The following is a 17508-nucleotide window of genomic DNA, read 5'->3' on the forward strand; positions in this document are numbered from 1 at the left end:
GTAAGGCCACTTATGCTAGACCTGTGAGCTAGTGGGGGGGGGGGGAGAGTACAGTAGATGTGGCTGAGGGTAGGGAGGATTCAGGAGGACCTGGGCTTAGTATTGGTATTTTTAATAGTTACGCGTTTTCACTCCTACGGGCAAAGTATGACAAGTAGAAATTTTCCTTTAAGTGTTTATCCAGATCGTAGCGGGCGACCTACAGCGACAATTTGTCGTGGGGGGCAGTATGTAACAGTGGCATGCTGTTTTCTTTTGATTTGTTGCACCCCTGATATGACCATGTTGGGCACGTACCCCACAGACATCAGAGTGTAAAGTGGGTTGTGCTAGCCCTAAGCGTCTGGCCTCCAATCTTGGACAGACAAACATTCTAATTTACAGATACAAGATATATATTTGAAGTGACCTTAAATATCCGACTGCATGGAAGGACATTTCGTATTTAGAATAACCATAAATATTTAGGAAAACCATTATATTTTGGTGGACCCTTATATTTGAAGGGGCTCTTATATCCTGAAGGACCCTTGTATTATAGCGGATCCTTATATTTTAGAGGATTTATATTTCGAATTACAATTATTTGTGAATTACACTTACATTTGTGAATAACATTCAGTGTTTGTCATTCATAAACAGGGTAGGTGGAGGAGGCCGGATTAACGAGCTCTTGGCCCATTGTTTATGAGAACGGACTGTCTTCCTGTCGTAACTTCAGTCATTTTAACCGACTGAATATGCGAATTCCTTTTATGTTTTTGTTTGTTTGGGCGAAATAATTCATGTTATATCCCATCACACAAAACGTTACTTTTAACGTTATTACTTTGTTACAACGTTGCATCAACGTTGCAACAGTAAAAGAATTTGTTGTTACGTTGTGTGTTTGTTTGTTGGGTATCTACGATGATAGATAAATTTTGAACGAATGTTTACGACTTCGGTATAAGATAAGGTAATGTAATTATGAGAAAGCACTGAACAATTATGACAGAGTATATGTATACACAGAGAGGTGTACCCAACTTCTCGGTGGATACATAATGACAGTTTACTTTTAATATGAATTATGTTCAGGATTAAAGTATAATTTCTGGTAAGTCAGTAAGCTATTATGGGAGCTTTAATAACACTCTAGAGGTTGAGAAGCCTCAAGTCCAACACCCAAGCAGCTAGTATGACCATGTAGCACATGGCGAGAATACAACACAGACCAAGAGCTGGGGTATATGTAAGGAGTGAAGAAACGATGCCCAAACACTTGGACCATCGGGAATGGAATGCTGACCCTGAAAGAAGTGAGGTCGTTGCTCTACTGACCAGTTCGAGTGGTCGACTTTAGACTGGAAGCGACGTAACTGTGGAAAATCACTCATTTAATCATCGACTGTGAGTTCCTTCCATGGTTTTATTTGTTTAACAGACAGTCGCCAGAGAGCTGAGGCAAGGTTCCATTTAACTTCCATGAATTAATGGAAATAGTTTTGTTGGTTGTGGCTGAATTTCTGCTAGTGATTCGGGACAAGATTGGTATATCGTTTGGAATTTCATTGGCTTTGCTGTACACTAAATAACATCTAAGATGGACGATTGTTTGGGTATTATTAGTGTGGTAAAGAAAGACTCGTGCTTTACCCTCAATCATCACAGTTTGTGCGTTTATCTGTTTATTATTGCACGTTAGCAGTAAATACAGTCACAAGGTTCTATGTGAGATCATGACACCTTCAGATGTGAGGCACCGTGTCACACTGAGAGACGTACTTGGGTGGTACAAGATCAAGAAGTCAAAGAACAAGGTCGTTAAAGAAAGGTCAAGGAATAAGACCTGAGTGGAAGCTCAAGGGGCAAAACCAGAAAGCCAGGTCAGGGATCAAGGTCAGGAAGAAAGGTAAAAATCGAGGTCTGTGCTAATAGTAAGAGAATATGTTTTTGGAGTAAGGTCTGAGATTAAGATCATTAAGTAACATAAAGTAGTAATTATAACCTGCTTTAATTAGGTATACTTGAAAATTAGCAATCAGTCAATTAGTTGTCGTAAAAAGAATAGAACTGTATAGTGATAATAATGCTAATAATAATAAGTGTAAATAAAATCGGATTTATTTATTAATTATGTAGCTCATTACTGATGAAATTTGAAATTTGTTTTAATGACAATTTTTTTAAATCCTTAATTAAAATAGGTGATGAGAGCAAAGTAATAAAAAATTAAGTCTACTCTTAAAAAGGAATGGCCGATAAAAAACATAATTCACTACAGAAGAAAAATATTATAGATTAATTCGAAGTTTAATTAAAATGGCGTTCATACTCCCCACTTCCCCTCCCTTCCTCCCCTTTCCTTCCATCTTCTCTCGTCTTCCACCTTTATTATCATCTCTCTCACTTCCACCCTTCTCCCTCTTCTTCTCTTCAGTACATCTTTCTCCCTACTTCTTCATTCCCTCTCTCAAACAATTTTATCGTCTCCCTTCCAATATTTTTGTTCTATTCCTCACTTTATGCCTCCCTCCTCCACTTTACATATTTTCTCTTCTCATTGTACCTCCATTCTCCACATCACACTCTTTCCTTCCTTCTCTCCCTTCTCTCTCACCCTTCCCTCTCCCTTCCCTCTCTCTTCCCTCTCTCTTCCCTCTCTTCCACAGAAAGTTCTCACCCTTCCCCCTCTCCCTCCCTCATCACATTATCGCAGTTCCAGCTCACATTTTTACCAGTCTCCTGTTCTTCCTCTCTGTCCGCTGTTGTATAATTTATATATAAATTAAAATAATTGTTACAGTTTTACGGTGTTATTAGCTAATTAGCAATTCATCATTTATTAAAAGGTCAAGCTTGTGTCTGCTGGGTTGTGTTTGGAGACTTGTGTCTGCTGGGTTGTGTTTGGAGACTTGTGTCTGCTGGGTTGTGTTTGGAGACTTGTGTCTGCTGGGTTGTGTTTGGAGACTTGTGTCTGCTGGGTTGTGTTTGGAGGCTTGTGTCTGCTGGGTTGTGTTTGGAGACTTGTTGTCTGCTGGTTGGTATTTGGAGGCCTATGCTAATATGCTTGCATTGCAGACTTATGTTTTAGGGCTTGTGTTTGAATACTGATATTTGCAGACTTGTGCTTGAAGGCATGTATTTTCAGACTTTCAAAAACCAGTCTTTGATGAGATTTAAACTAATGACTTTGTCTTATATTTCTTTTGTTGGCCAGTAGACTCAGAAAATATATAACTCTGTGTTCTTCTACCCATACGAAGCTCAAGAGGCAATCAGAATGTTAAAAAAATGTGCTGCCATAAAATATTACACACACTTTTCCGATAGGAATTCTTGCAAATGTATACAAACTTGAACAATGTAATCACAAGAACTAGGCTTTATCTTTGAGAAAATTAATTAAGCCTTGTGGTGGAATCAAACTTGCGTTCGTGCATTCCCAGTGCGTGGCTGGAGAGTCTATTGACGTGAGTTCGATTCCATTCAATATTTTCTGGCATTCTAACTTGCTATTGTTTTAAATTTTTGTTATTATCATTGCTGATTTAAATATTGGTTTTTACCAGACGTAAAATTTTTGTAGGCACTATCCAAATTTTTTTTATTTTGCGATTGATATAGCTTGATTTACTGGTGGTGTTCCTGGCTGTGTTCTTCACCGTGTTACTGGTGGTGTTCCTGGCTGTGTTCCTTACCGTGTTACTGGTGGTGCTCCTGGCTGTGTTCCTTACCGTGTTACTGGTGGTGTTCCTGGCTGTGTTTCCTCACCGTGTTACTGGTGGTGCTCCTGGCTGTGTTCCTTACCGTGTTAGCTGGTGGTGCTCCTGACTGTGTTCCTCACCGTGTTACTGGTGGTGTTCCTGGCTGTGTTCTTCACCGTGTTACTGGTGGTGTTCCTGGCTGTGTTCCTTACCGTGTTACTGGTGGTGCTCCTGGCTGTGTTCCTTACCGTGTTACTGGTGGTGTTCCTGGCTGTGTTCCTACCGTGTTACTGGTGGTGCTCCTGGCTGTGTTCCTCACCGTGTTACTGGTGGTGCTCTTGGCTGTGTTCCTCACCGTGTTACTGGCAGTGCTCCTGTCTGTGTTCCTCACCGTGTTACTGGTGGTGCTCCTGGCTGTGTCCTTACCGTGTTACTGGTGGTGTTCCTGGCTGTGTTCCTCACCGTGTTACTGGCAGTGCTCCTGGCTGTGTTCCTCACCGTGTTACTGGTGGTGTTCCTGGCGGTGTTCCTCACCGTGTTACTGGCGGTGTTCCTCACCGTGTTACTGGTGGTGTTCCTGGCTGTGTTCCTCACCGTGTTACTGGTGGTGTTCCTGGCTGTGTTCCTCACCGTGTTACTGGTGGTGTTCCTGGCTGTGTTACTGGTGGTGTTCCTGACTGTGTTCCTCACCGTGTTACTGGTGGTACTTCTGGCTGTGTTCCTCACCGTGTTACTGTAGTGCTCCTGGCTGTGTTCCTCACCGTGTTACTGGTAGTGCTCCTGGCTGTGTTTCCTCACTTGTGTTTCACAGTAAAACGTTCCAATTGCTTTGGTGTTGGGCTTAAGGTCTATCAACCTCTGGAGAGCTTTTAATGTTACCACAAGAGCTTACTGACTGATTTAGTCCTGAACTAAAGTAAACTCAGAGTTTACACACTGAGAAGTGGAGTACACCCCATGGTGTATATATCTCGTATATATACACCAAGATATATATGAGATATATATGTATATATCTCAAACGCTATGTTGTATTAAACTATTTATAACACAAAGCTGCTCTCTATTACTGTTAAGAAATTTTCTGTGTATATTATACCATAGCGACACTTTAAATTCAATACGTCCAATATATAATGTCTTATAAGATTTGTATTGTTTTATAAACGAAATAACTAACGTTAACTTGTTTTCTTATTGTTTCTGATAGCGTAAATCGTACCCAAAGAATTGAGATAATTTTTTACCAAAATTCGGTTGCACTGTATCTTATACTTCGCAAGCCGCTTAAACTTGATGTTAAAATGCATATTGCTATTAATAACGCAGTAAACACCTGGCCAAAGTTATACTTTGTAACTAATATTTAAGCATCAAAGTTGGACTCTGTTTTGGTCTGTTAACATATCAATTATGCGTGCGGTAAGTACTTTTAGAGTGACAAGGCCACATGCTGAAGACGTTTCTAAGTTTTAAGTGAAAAAAGTTTGAACACAATACCACTGTTGAGCCGTAATTTGTACCCAAGATTGTGAAGCAAAATATATATGTAATATTCTAACGACACGAAATGAATAGTTACCTTGAAGTTACCTTAAGGTGATTCCGAGTATAAATGTCCCCGCGGCTCTGACACACCTCCAGGTTGACAGTGGGGTCAGCCAAGCAGCTGACGCCGCTGTACGCAGTCTGATGTGGTCAGCCTGCACGCAGTCTCGTGTGGTCAGCCTGCACGCAGTCTGGTGTGGTCAGCCTGCACGCAGTCTGGTGTGGTCAGCCTGCACGCAGTCATCGTGTGGTCAGCCTGCACGCAATCTGGTGTGGTCAGCCTGCACGCAGTCTCGTGTGGTCAGCCTGCACGCAGTCTGGTGTGGTCAGCCTGCACGCAGTCTCGTGTGGTTAGCCTGCACGCAGTCTGACGCAGGATCACAGCCCGGGTGATCAGGTCCTCTTGAGAAGTGTTGAGAGGGAGGGTGTTGTGAAGCCTTGATCCCTTTATAGAATTGTCTGTGATCACTCTGAATTTTCAAAGGAGCTCTTTTGAGTACTTATCTTACTTTGGAACGGCTCTTTTTTCTGTATTCATTTCGCTCTTACATCTTTACACATTCCACGCTTTGCAAGCATTGCTTACAACAGTTGCCTAACACACCTTAGTTGGCGCTGGACCAACTTGGACCTCTGGTTAAACAGCCACTGTGAGACGTCAAGGGAACACTTGTCATTGTTAGGTTTTGTGTTTTGTTCTCTGCCGCTCAATGTTCCTGTTGAGCCAGTCTTATTTACTACTGCTGCATCTCTGTTTTCGTGTGTCAAAGAAATATATATATATATAATATATATATATATATATATATATTTCTCTTGACATATATTTCTCTCTAACACACGCGCACACACACATCTCCAGGAAGCAGCCCGTAGTAGCTGTCTAACTCCTAGATACCTATTTACTGCTAGGTGAACAGACGAATCAGGGTAAAACGAAACTGTCATTTGTTTCCTCCTCCGCCGGGAATCGAACCCGGGGCCATTAGGACTATGACCGCCGAGCGCTGTCCACTGAGCGCTCCCCTGTTTGTGTGGGTTTGCACCTAGTTGTGCATGCGGGGGTTGAGCTTTGACTCTTTGGTCCCGCCTCACAACGGTTTAATCTACTCGTGTACAGGTTCCTGAGCCTACTAGGCTCTATCATATCTACTTTTGAAACTGTGTATAGAGTCAGCCTCCACCACATCATTTCCTAGTGCATTCCATTTACTAACTACCTCTGACGCTGAAAAAATTCTTTCTAATGTCCCTGTGGTTCATTTGGGTACTCAGCTTCCACCTGTGTCCCCTTGTGCGTGTACCACCAGTGTTTATTAATCATATCCTTGTCTGCCCTGTCAATTCCCCTGAGAATTTTGTATGTGGTGGTCATGTCTCCCTGAGTTCTTCTGTCTTCCAGCGTCGTGAGATGCATTTTCCACAGCCTTTCCTCATAACTCATGCCTCTTAGTTCTAGGACTAGTCTAGTGGCATACCTTTGGACTTTTTCCACCTTGGTCTTGTGATTGACAATGGGTGTGTGTGTGTGTGTGCACGTGTGCGTATTCACGTAGTTGTATTCACCTAGTTGTGCATGCGGGGGTTGAGCTCTTGCTCTTTCGGCCCGCCTCTCAACTGTCAATCAATCACACACACACACACACACACACACACACACACACACACACACACACACACACACACACACACACACACACACACACACACACACAGAGGAAGCAGCCCGTAGCAGCTGTCAAATTCTCAGGTACCTATTTACTGCTAGGTGAACAGAAGCATCAGGGTGAAAGAAACTGCCCATTTGTCCTTAAGATTACGAGTACCAAGCGCAGTCCACTCAGCCACCAGCGTGGGTGCGTGTGTATGCGTGCGTGGGCGTTCGTGCGTGCAGAATTGATACCAAACCAGCACGGTTATTTGATATTACGAGATGCATAATATTTTAATTGGATTTAGCATAATTGAAAACATTCAAATGCTAAAATTATAATCGCAAATGAAGTAGGCAAAAATTGAGCCATTAAGTGAGGGAAACGCTTGCTGATCAAATGTCATTAACTTTGTCAAAAGATTAATTAAATGGTTCAGTGTTGCACTTTTAATGTCCTCTTCACTGGCTGTCAACTCCAGTGAGAGGATGTAGCTATTGTTGATCAACGAGCTCAACAGATGGCGCTATTGTTGGTTCTCGGGCTCTATAGATCGCGTTATTGTTGATCTCTTCAGGCTCTATAAATAGTGCTATTGTTTATTAACAGGATTTAATGATGGGGCTATTGTTGATTAATTAAAAGCCTCAATTGATGGTGATATTGTTGGTTAATAAATAAATGGTTAACAGCCTCTATTGATGGTTCTAGGTGGCACTATTTTTATAAATAAATAACTGGTTAACAGCCTCTATTGATGGCTCTAGGTGTCACTATTTTTTATAAATAAATGAAGGCTCTGTATATGACTATTGTTGATGTATTAATGCTATGTAGATGACTATTGTTGATGTATTAATGCTATGTAGATGGCGGTATTGTTGATCATTTCAGGCTCTGTAGATAGCGCTATTATTGATCAATAGACTGTATAGATGACGGCAGTGTTGATCAGTACAGGTTATATAGATGGTGCTTTTATTAATAAATTCATGCTTTAAAGATGACGCAATTTGTTTCACTTTAAGATCTACAAAAAGTGCTAGTGATGAATTATTCAGGTTCTATAGAGGGCGCTATTGTTGATCAATACACTCTTCATAGATGTCACTATTGTAAATCAGTACAGGCCCCATATATGGCGTTATTGTTGATAAATACAGGCTCTGTAGATGACACTTCTGTTAATCAATACAGGCTCTATCGATGGCACTATTGTTGATCAATACAGGCTCTGTAGATGGCACTATTGTTGATCAACACAGGCTCCATAAATGACGCTAAAACAACAAAAGTTAGCATAAACCTATTTTGAAATAACACCACCAAAATTGTACAGTTATTTAAAAAATATATATATGAGGTTTCAGTCATTTTAATATCAGTTAGCTTAAGGGTTACGGGAAGTAAAACTAACTTAGGTTCCGTAAGTTAAGAGAGGTAAGATTAACCTAGGCTCTGTTAGGTTAAGGGAAGTAAGAATAACTTAGATCCTGTTATGCTAGGTTAGGAGAGTAAGATTAAATAACTTAGGTCCTAATAGGTTAGGTTAGTATAGGTTAAGTGAGGTAACTATACTCACTATATAGCACTGTATAACTTAGGTTCTATTATGTTAGGTTAAGGGAGGTAAGATTAATTGACTTAGGTTCTGTTAGGTTATGTTAGATTATGGGAGCTAAGATTAACTTACGTCCTACTTTGTTAGATTAGGTTAAGTGAGGTAAGGTTAACTTAGGTTTCGTTAGGCTAGGTTGGGTTAAGGGAGATAAAATTAATTTAAACCCTGTTAGGGTTTTGATCAAATTGACTCATCGCCTTGTTTAAATTTTGGCCATATTGCTGGAAGCAGTTTTATATTGAAACTGCTGTTTGTTATTCTTTCTCGGGTGTAATATTCTCCTCGCATGGCGAAGCCGTAGATCTTACAGAATCCTGTGATTGGTTCTGTGTGCGTGTGTGTGTGTACTCACCTAATTGTGCTTGTAGGGGTTGAGCTCTGGCTCTTTGGTTCCGCCTCTTAACCGTCAATCAACTGGTGTACAGGTTCCTGAGCCTACTGGGCTCTATCATATCTACACTTGAAACTGTGTATGGAGTCAGCCTCCACCACATCACTTCCACATGTGTGAGTGTGTTAAGCTATCAATGCTTACCTCTTAGTGACTTCGGGGAAATGAGGTCTAGTTCAGGATTCCTCACCTCCTAACAGTTTTTTACCAGACGCACTAATTATCTCTCTCTCTCTCTCAACATTAACATTTTCATAATATTTATGTCTTAAAGTTGTAGATGAAATTGGCTTCATTCACCATCTTACTTCAGTGTATTCCACTTGCCGATCACTCGTACAAAGAAGGAGAACTGATTTTTATTCTGTCTCTTTTTAATTTAAATTGGCTTCCTTATCCATTTTGTCTATTCCCTCAAATTTTTCTATGTAGTTAACATATCCCTTCTATGTCTTTTCTTCTCTCAGGTTGTGAGTGTGAGTTCTCTCAGCCTGTCCTCATATTAGAGTTCTCGCAATTCTGGTACAAATCTAGCTGCAAACCTCTGAACATTCTAACATTTCTGTGTCTGCTTCACTAAGTGTGGGTTCCATGTTGGTGCTTCATACTCAAGTAATGGGTTCACATAAGTATTGTGTATGGACTTGAAAGCCTCCTTGTTCAGATTCTTAAATAATTTACGTATGGTTTCAAGTTTTTTTTCATATGCTGCTGATGTTATCCTGTTCACATGAGCTGGTGATAGAGTTGGGATTATGTCTACGCCCAGGTAGTTTTCTCTTACCGTTTCTTATAATTACCTTCCCGTTTTAGTTAAATTAAATTTTCCTCTATCCCTTACCCATTTTCGATACTTTACACATATTTGGCTTGAATTCCAGCAGGCATTTATGTGTCCACTGCCGAAGTCTGTGAAGGTCTTCTTGCAGTACTCTACAGTCTTGCTCTTCTCATTGACTTTATATCATCTGCAAACATCGAACTGTGCGAGCTCAATACTCCTGCGAGGTTATTTACATAAAGTAAAAAAGTAATGGACCTACAACACAAATATCTGTAGAAGACCACAAGTAGAACACACTCTCTCTCTCTCTCTCTCTCTCTCTCTCTCTCTCTCTCTCTCTCTCTCTCTCTCTCTCTCTCTCTCTCTCTCTCTCTCTCTCTCTCTCTCTCTCTCTCTCTCTCTCCAGGTCTGACATGTCTTCTCTGACCATGACCATGAGTCCAATGCCTTTCCGGCTATCCCCGCATCTGTCTTCATCTTGCCCATTACGTTTTCGTGAGGAACTGTATCAACAACGTTTGGGCAGCCTACGAAATGTAGTCTACCCATCCTTTCTTTTCTTGTCTTATTTTGGTGACCATGTCATTAAATTGTCTAGTTTGTTATGCATGATTTTCTCATCTCTAAAGCCGTGTTATGCCTCTGTTGCAAAATTTACTCTCCTCAAATATTCTATAATTCTTTTCTGACGAATTTTTCTAGAGTTCCTGCATGGTATGCAGGTTAATGACACTGTTCTACAGCTTAACGCATCACGTCTGTCCCTTTCTTGAATATTGGAAATATATTTGCCTTTTCTTTTAGATGTGGGTAGAATCAAGACCCCTAACCAATATAGAAGCAGCAAGTGGAGGTATTGGCCAATAGACCTGCAGTTACTTCCATTCTTATGTTTTCATACCCATTGTTTCGTGTTCTGTCTTGTGTTTGTTACCTCTCCCAAAATGTTTGTGCCATGTCACCTCACTCAAAGCGAGTATAAGTATAATAAGAATTACGAAACGCGTTCAGGCGTCAGACCAAGAATAAAAATGAATTTTGGAGAACTGATATTTCAATTACTCTTGACAGTGAAGAGAAACATAAGACATATTGAGAAAATTCATGTTAGAGTTATTAATCTTACATTTTCGGTCATATTCAACAACATATGTTTACAAGAAAGACTGCTACCAAAATATACTAATATATATATATTGGTGTATACTGGCAGCAGGTTTTCTTTCCCTCATTTATCCCCTATGTATCCCCCTTGTTTTTACCTTTATTGTACTTGTCTTATCACCTGACCCCGTACGGGTATAAATCAACGAGTTTTGTAATTTCTTTTCACTTGAGAATGAACCATGGAGGTTCGAAACGTTGTGCAAATTGTATAAATAAGTGTAATACATTCTATAGTATTTCATTTTTTTCTTCACCTTGAAATAACGAAAGTGAGTTTTGGAGAACTGCTCTTGCAGCTAACCCCCGGATGCTAGGAAAATAGTTAGAGGGATAGAAGCCCTAAATCAGAAGATAGCAAATACAGAATATGCGGGCATATTCAATGAGGCATATATATATATATATATATATATATATATATATATATATATATATATATATATATATATATATATATATATATATATATACACACACACACACACACACACACACACACACACACACACACACACACACACACGTGTGTGTGTGTGTGTGTGTACTCACCTATTTGTGCTTGCGGGGGTTGAGCTTTGGCTCTTTGGTCCCGCCTCTCAACTGTCAATAAACTGGTGTACAGATTCCTGAGCCTGCTGGGCTCTATCATATCTACATTTGAAACTGTGTATGGAGTCAGCCTCCACCACATCACTGCCTAATGCATTCCATCCGTTAACTACTCTGACACTGAAAAAGTTCCTTCTAACGTCTCTGTGGCTCATGTGGGTACTCAGTTTCCACCTGTGTCCCCTTGTTCACGTCCCACCAGAGTTGAATAGTTTATCCTTGTTTACCCGGTCGATTCCTCTGAGGATTTTGTAGGTTGTGATCATGTCTCCCCTTACTCTTCTGTCTTCCAGTGTCGTAAGGTGCATTTCCCGCAGCCTTTCCTCGTAACTCATGCCTCTTAGTTCTGGGACTAGTCTAGTGGCACACCTTTGTACTTTTTCCAGCTTCGTCTTGTGCTTGACAAGATACGGGCTCCATGCTGGGGCCCCATACTCCAGGATTGGTCTTACATATGTGGTGTACATGATTCTGAATGATTCCTTACACAGGTTCCTGAACGCTGTTCTGATGTTAGCCAGCCTAACTGTGTGTGTGTGTGTGTGTGTGTACTCACCTAGTTGTACTCACCTAGTTGTGCTTGCGGGGGTTGAGCTCTGGCTCTTTGGTCCCGCCTCTCAACTGTCAATCAACAGGTGTACAGGTTCCTGAGCCTATTGGGCTCTATCATATCTACACTTGAAACTGTATGGAGTCAGCCTCCACCACATCACTTCCTAATGCATTCCATTTGTCAACCACTCTGACACTAAAAAAGTTCTTTCTAATATCTCTGCGGCTCATTTGGGCACTCAGTTTCCACCTGTGTCCCCTAGTGCGTGTGCCCCTTGTGTTAAACAGCCTGTCTTTATCAACCCTGTCAATTCCCTTGAGGATCTTGAATGTGGTGATCATGTCCCCCCTAACTCTTCTGTCTTCCAACGAAGTGAGGTTTAATTCCCGTAGTCTCTCCTCGTAGCTCATACCTCTCAGCTCGGGTACTAGTCTGGTGGCAAACCTTTGAACCTTTTCCATTTTAGTCTTATGCTTGACTAGATATGGACTCCATGCTGGTGCAGCATACTCCAGGATTGGTCTGACATATGTGGTATATAATGTTCTGAAAGATTCCTTACACAAGTTTCTAAAGGCCGTTCTTATGTTAGCCAACCTGGCATATGCTGCTGCAGTTATCCTCTTGATATGAGCATCAGGGGACAGGTCTGGCGTGATATCAACCCCCAGGTCTTTCTCTCTCTCGGACTCTTGAAGTATTTCATCTCCCAAGTGATACCTTGTATCTGGTCTCCTGCTTCCTACCCCTATCTTCATTACATTACATTTGCTTGGATTAAACTCTAACAGCCATTTGTTCGACCATTCCTGCAGCTTGTCCAGGTCTTCTTGAAGCCTCAAGCTGTCCTCCTCTGTCTTAATCCTTCTCATAATTTTGGCGTCGTCAGCAAACATTGAGATGAATGAGTCTATACCCTCTGGGAGATCATTTACGTATATCAGAAACAGGATAGGTCCAAGTACAGAGCCCTGTGGGACTCCACTGGTGACTTCACGCCAGTCTGAGGTCTCACCCCTCACTGTAACTCTCTGCTTCCTATTGTTTAGGTACTCCCTTATCCACTGGAGCGCCCTACCAGTTACTCCTGCCTGTTTCTCTAGCTTATGCATCAACCTTTTATGGGGTACTGTGTAAAAGGCTTTCCGACAGTCCAAAAAAATGCAGTCCGCCCACCCTTCTCTTTCTTGTTTAATCTTTGTCACCTGATCGTAGAATTATATCAATCCTGTAAGGCAAGATTTACCCTCCCTGAACCCATGTTGATGGGTTGTCACGAAGTCTCTTCTCTCCAGATGTGTTACTAGGTTTTTTCTCACAATCTTCTTCATCACCTTGCATGGTATACAAGTTAAGGACACTGGCCTGTAGTTCAGTGCCTCTTGTCTGTCACCCTTTTTGTATATTGGTACTACATTAGCAGTCTTCCATATTTCTGGTAGGTCCCCCGTTTCCAGTGACCTACTATACACTATGGAGAGTGGTATGGAGTGTGTGTGTGTGTTTACTAGTTGTGTTTTTGCGGGGGTTGAGCTTTGCTCTTTGGGCCCGCCTCTCAACTGTCAATCAACTGTTTACTAACTATTTTTTTTTTCCCACACCACACACACACACACCCCAGGAAGCAGCCCGTGACAGCTGACTAACTCCCAGGTACCTATTTACTGCTAGGTAACAGGGGCACTTAGGGTGAAAGAAACTTTGCCCATTTGTTTCTGCCTCGTGCGGGAATCGAACCCGCGCCACAGAATTACGAATCCTGCGCGCTATCCACCAGGCTACGAGGCCTGGTAGTCTTACTGCGGTACGGTACTTACTTACCTTACGTACGTAAGGTACGTACTTACTTACCTTACCTTACCTTACCTTACTTACCTTACTTACTTACGAGGGGGGTACTTACTTACCCCCCTCGTAGGGGGCCTTAGACCTGTGTGTGTGTGTGTGTGTGTGTGTGTGTGTGTGTGTGTGTGTGTGTGTGTGCGCCAATTCCTCTAAATTATATTTTGCGAGATGGACGTCGGACCGGCCCCGGTCGGGTTCTGAGCCTTTGAATCATTAGTGAAGGGCGGCCTGTAGCTCTCTAAGGGGGGATAAAAACCTGGGGCACAACTGAAGGGACATGACACCAAAAAATCAGCGACTATATTTTTTTTTTTTTTGAGCAGTAAAGCACGCAGATCCTGGCCATGTTGCCAAGCTTCTGATCATGAACACCAGAGTCAGTTTTGGAAAGTCGGGATTTGGCCACGAAACTTTTTTCCGTCAACGAATCCCGGGTCATGGCCACGAACCAACGTCCTATTAACGAACCCAGGTCATCCTTGCCACGAAAATAGTTATATATCTCTCTCTGGCAACTACACCCATGTGTAGACGAAGCGATTGGTGGCGTTTGGGCCGCGGCGCAGCGTGTGTCTATCCTTTAACCCCCCTACCTCACCCCCTTCCTCGTTACCAAATGACAGCTACTCTCTTCCGTGACTTGGGTACGAGTCGTGAATGGTAAGGTCAGAAGCGTTTAAGAGTGTAAATAGCTCTGCAGCGCCCACTTAGCAGTTACGAAACGAATTCTGTTAGCGTTAGGAAGTTTTCGGCAGCCTGTACTCGAGCTGCTCTGTGACCCATTATGTTGAAAGAGAAATATAAATACCCTGAATCGTTCCTAAACTGCTTATTGCTTAGTTTAGACTTTTTTCTCTTCTCAGAATATTTCTCGTTTCCGATAACAAATTTTTTGCTGATGGTTTTCCGTTAATGCATTCACGCAAACATAAAAATAATATTTGATTAATATTAAACATTTTATTTTTAAAATTCTTCATTTGAAGCCAATTACTGAAATTTATTCTTGAAAATTGGGATAAAGGGAAGAAGGCAGCGATGTATATTTATTTATTTGTTTAACTTGTACGCTACAACACTGCTGGGTACGGATATACACCCGAGAGGTGTAACTAGCGTCTCGGTGTATATATACAGACATTATTTTAGGTCTGAACCATATTCAAGGCTTAAGTATATATCCTTGCCGGATGGTCAATAACCTAGCGTAGTGGCCTTAATAACTCTCCCGCGGATGATAGGCCTTAAACCAACCATCATCTAATATATAATATATATTCATATATTTTTTTAACAGGTGGGTACAGGAGCAGATAACTTTTGACTCCTGTTAGCAGGCTTAGAGCTTTCCCCTTCCCATAGTTCATGGTAAGCCTTACCATACTAGTTTACCCTGGAACACGACCTGCCAATCGGCTAACACCCAGATCCTCAGTTACTGCTGGGTGAACAGGAGCGAACATTTTAGGATTTGCGCTCAGTTAATCCTCTCTGGCCTGGACTCGAACCCAGCCCGCCTCGTTTGCGGGAAGAGTGTATTTTATATTAATTTATTTTATATTAGTCCATTCTGCTGCGAGGCCCCCAGCGTGTGTGTGTATATAAAAACACTGATGACAAATAGTCAACAAACGTCTAATAAGATTTCAAAGCAACAACAAGACTTTTAAGACGATCAGCAAGAATTTCTTTCAAAAACATAAATTAAGAACCAAGTCTTCCACAAAGGTATGAAACAGCGACTCATTGTAGCAACAAAACCACTAACAACCAGCCTTCATTGAGAGCCAGGATCTTCCATCAAGTATGGAAACCTTCCAGGTGGTGTAAGGTTTCCCAGAAGAAGTTGAAAGGATCTCTTTAAGAGGAGCATCGCCCACCCCAGATGAGCAATTGACCACGTAGCTAGAAAACGTTGATCGTCTGAATCTGGAGGGAATAATCACACGGGTTGATCTCGGGTTCTAAAGTGACCTTTGTTATGGAAGACGAGCAGGGTCCTAGAGGGGACGATGCTGTCAGAAGCGGCTTACCACTCAGGAAGACTACGACTACTAGTTCTTTACGCCCCTCCTACTAGTCAGGTGAGGATGTGGTCGGGAGGTGATGATGCTGTAAGGAGGTAAAGAGGCTGTTAGGTGATGATGCTGTCGGGTGATGATGAAGCTGGTAGGAGGTGAAAGGAGATGATGCTCTCGGGTTTGAAAATAATGTCAGGAGGTGATGAAGCTGTCAGGGAGTGATGAAGCGGCCAGATAAGAAAGCGGTGTTTATGTGACGAAGAATCTGAAGGAAAAGACGCAGTAGGAGACAAATTATCAGAAATATGAAAGTGGCAAACTAGGTAAACAAATAAAATAACATAAGAAAGACACTTGTTGAATTTACATTTTGAAGCACGAATAGTGGAACAAGGAGGAAACAAATGTTTAGAAGATGAGGGAGAAAAGAGAATTACAGAGAAGAGAAAAAGCTGGAATATATTTTGCCTTCCCATTATCACCTAAAAATATGTTTGTTTACGATGTCATGGAAATTAAATTTATGTATCACATGAATTTTTATTTTTATTTAATTTAAGGAATGTAAAATATATATAGTTGAAGTAAATTGGCTAATAGAGAGAAGAAACGCTGTTAAGATGGAGACTGACGTCTTAATCCAAGATTCACTCAAGTAATTACTTAACAAGTTAATTTCATTAAGCGCGAAGCCGCAGAAAATATTACAAAATGCGAAGGAATAAAATTTAAATTAAGAGAAAGGAAAAATTACCTTAAAAGTCAGAAATGACAAGAAGCAAAGAGAGGTGGAAGCTTGACTGGACTCAGATGAGTCAATACTACACACCATGGAAAAGACAGGCCATGCACCCTGTTGATAAGAGGACTATTTGCGACCGAAGCGTTGAGGGTGTGCTAGACTGACACACAAGGTAGTTAATGTCCAGTCTTGGCCTCTGACTGATGTATGTATGCATACATACGTATGTATGTATGTAGTAGAAAGGCTACTGCAATTTAACCTCACATAACAGGAAGACAGAAGAGATAGGGAAGATATAATTATCACCTACAAAATTCTCAGAGGAATTGACAGGGTAGATAAAGACAAACTATTTAAATGGGTGGTTCACGAACACAGGGGTGGTTCACCAGATGAGCCACAGGGACGTTAGAAAGAATATTTTTATTCTATAATAGTGGAATGGCATGCACTAAGAACTGATGTGGTGGAGGCAGACTCCATACACATTTTCGGATGTATATATGATGAGCCCAATAGGCTTCGGAATCTGTACATCAGTTGATTGATAGTTGAGAGGTGGTACCAAAGAGCCAAAGCTCAACCCCCACAAGCACAACTAGGTGAATACACATACGAGCGTACGGTTGCGCGTTCACGTCTCTTGTGCAACAACTATAACGCCGACATAAAAATAATGAATAACTAATGAAGTAGATTCCTCTACAAAAGGAAAAGTTAAGAGCTAACTTAAGAGCCCAATAATGAGCAGCAAAAATATTTTTTTGTCGAGGCCAGGAAAATGCTACTTGAATACGCGTGGGAGAATAATAGGGTGGGAGAGTAACAGGATGGGAGAGTAATAGGGTGGGAGAGTAACAGGATGGGAGAGTAATAGGGTGGA

The 17508-nt window shown here is 41.4% G+C and overlaps 1 protein-coding gene across 1 annotated transcript in view; it reads right to left on the reverse strand.

Moving 5' to 3' along the window:
- The window catches only part of LOC138366842 (golgin subfamily A member 6-like protein 4), an 84596-nt gene that overhangs the window by 45795 nt on the left and 21293 nt on the right, over nucleotides 1–17508 (reverse strand). Inside the window, exon 3 of the mRNA XM_069328129.1 lies at nucleotides 15674–15788. Within this exon, the coding sequence (XP_069184230.1) occupies nucleotides 15674–15788 (115 nt within the window). The remainder of the gene's footprint in view (nucleotides 1–15673; nucleotides 15789–17508) is intronic.

Source organism: Procambarus clarkii, chromosome 20 (genome assembly GCF_040958095.1).
Source record: "Procambarus clarkii isolate CNS0578487 chromosome 20, FALCON_Pclarkii_2.0, whole genome shotgun sequence".
NCBI classification, from domain to species: domain Eukaryota; kingdom Metazoa; phylum Arthropoda; class Malacostraca; order Decapoda; family Cambaridae; genus Procambarus; species Procambarus clarkii.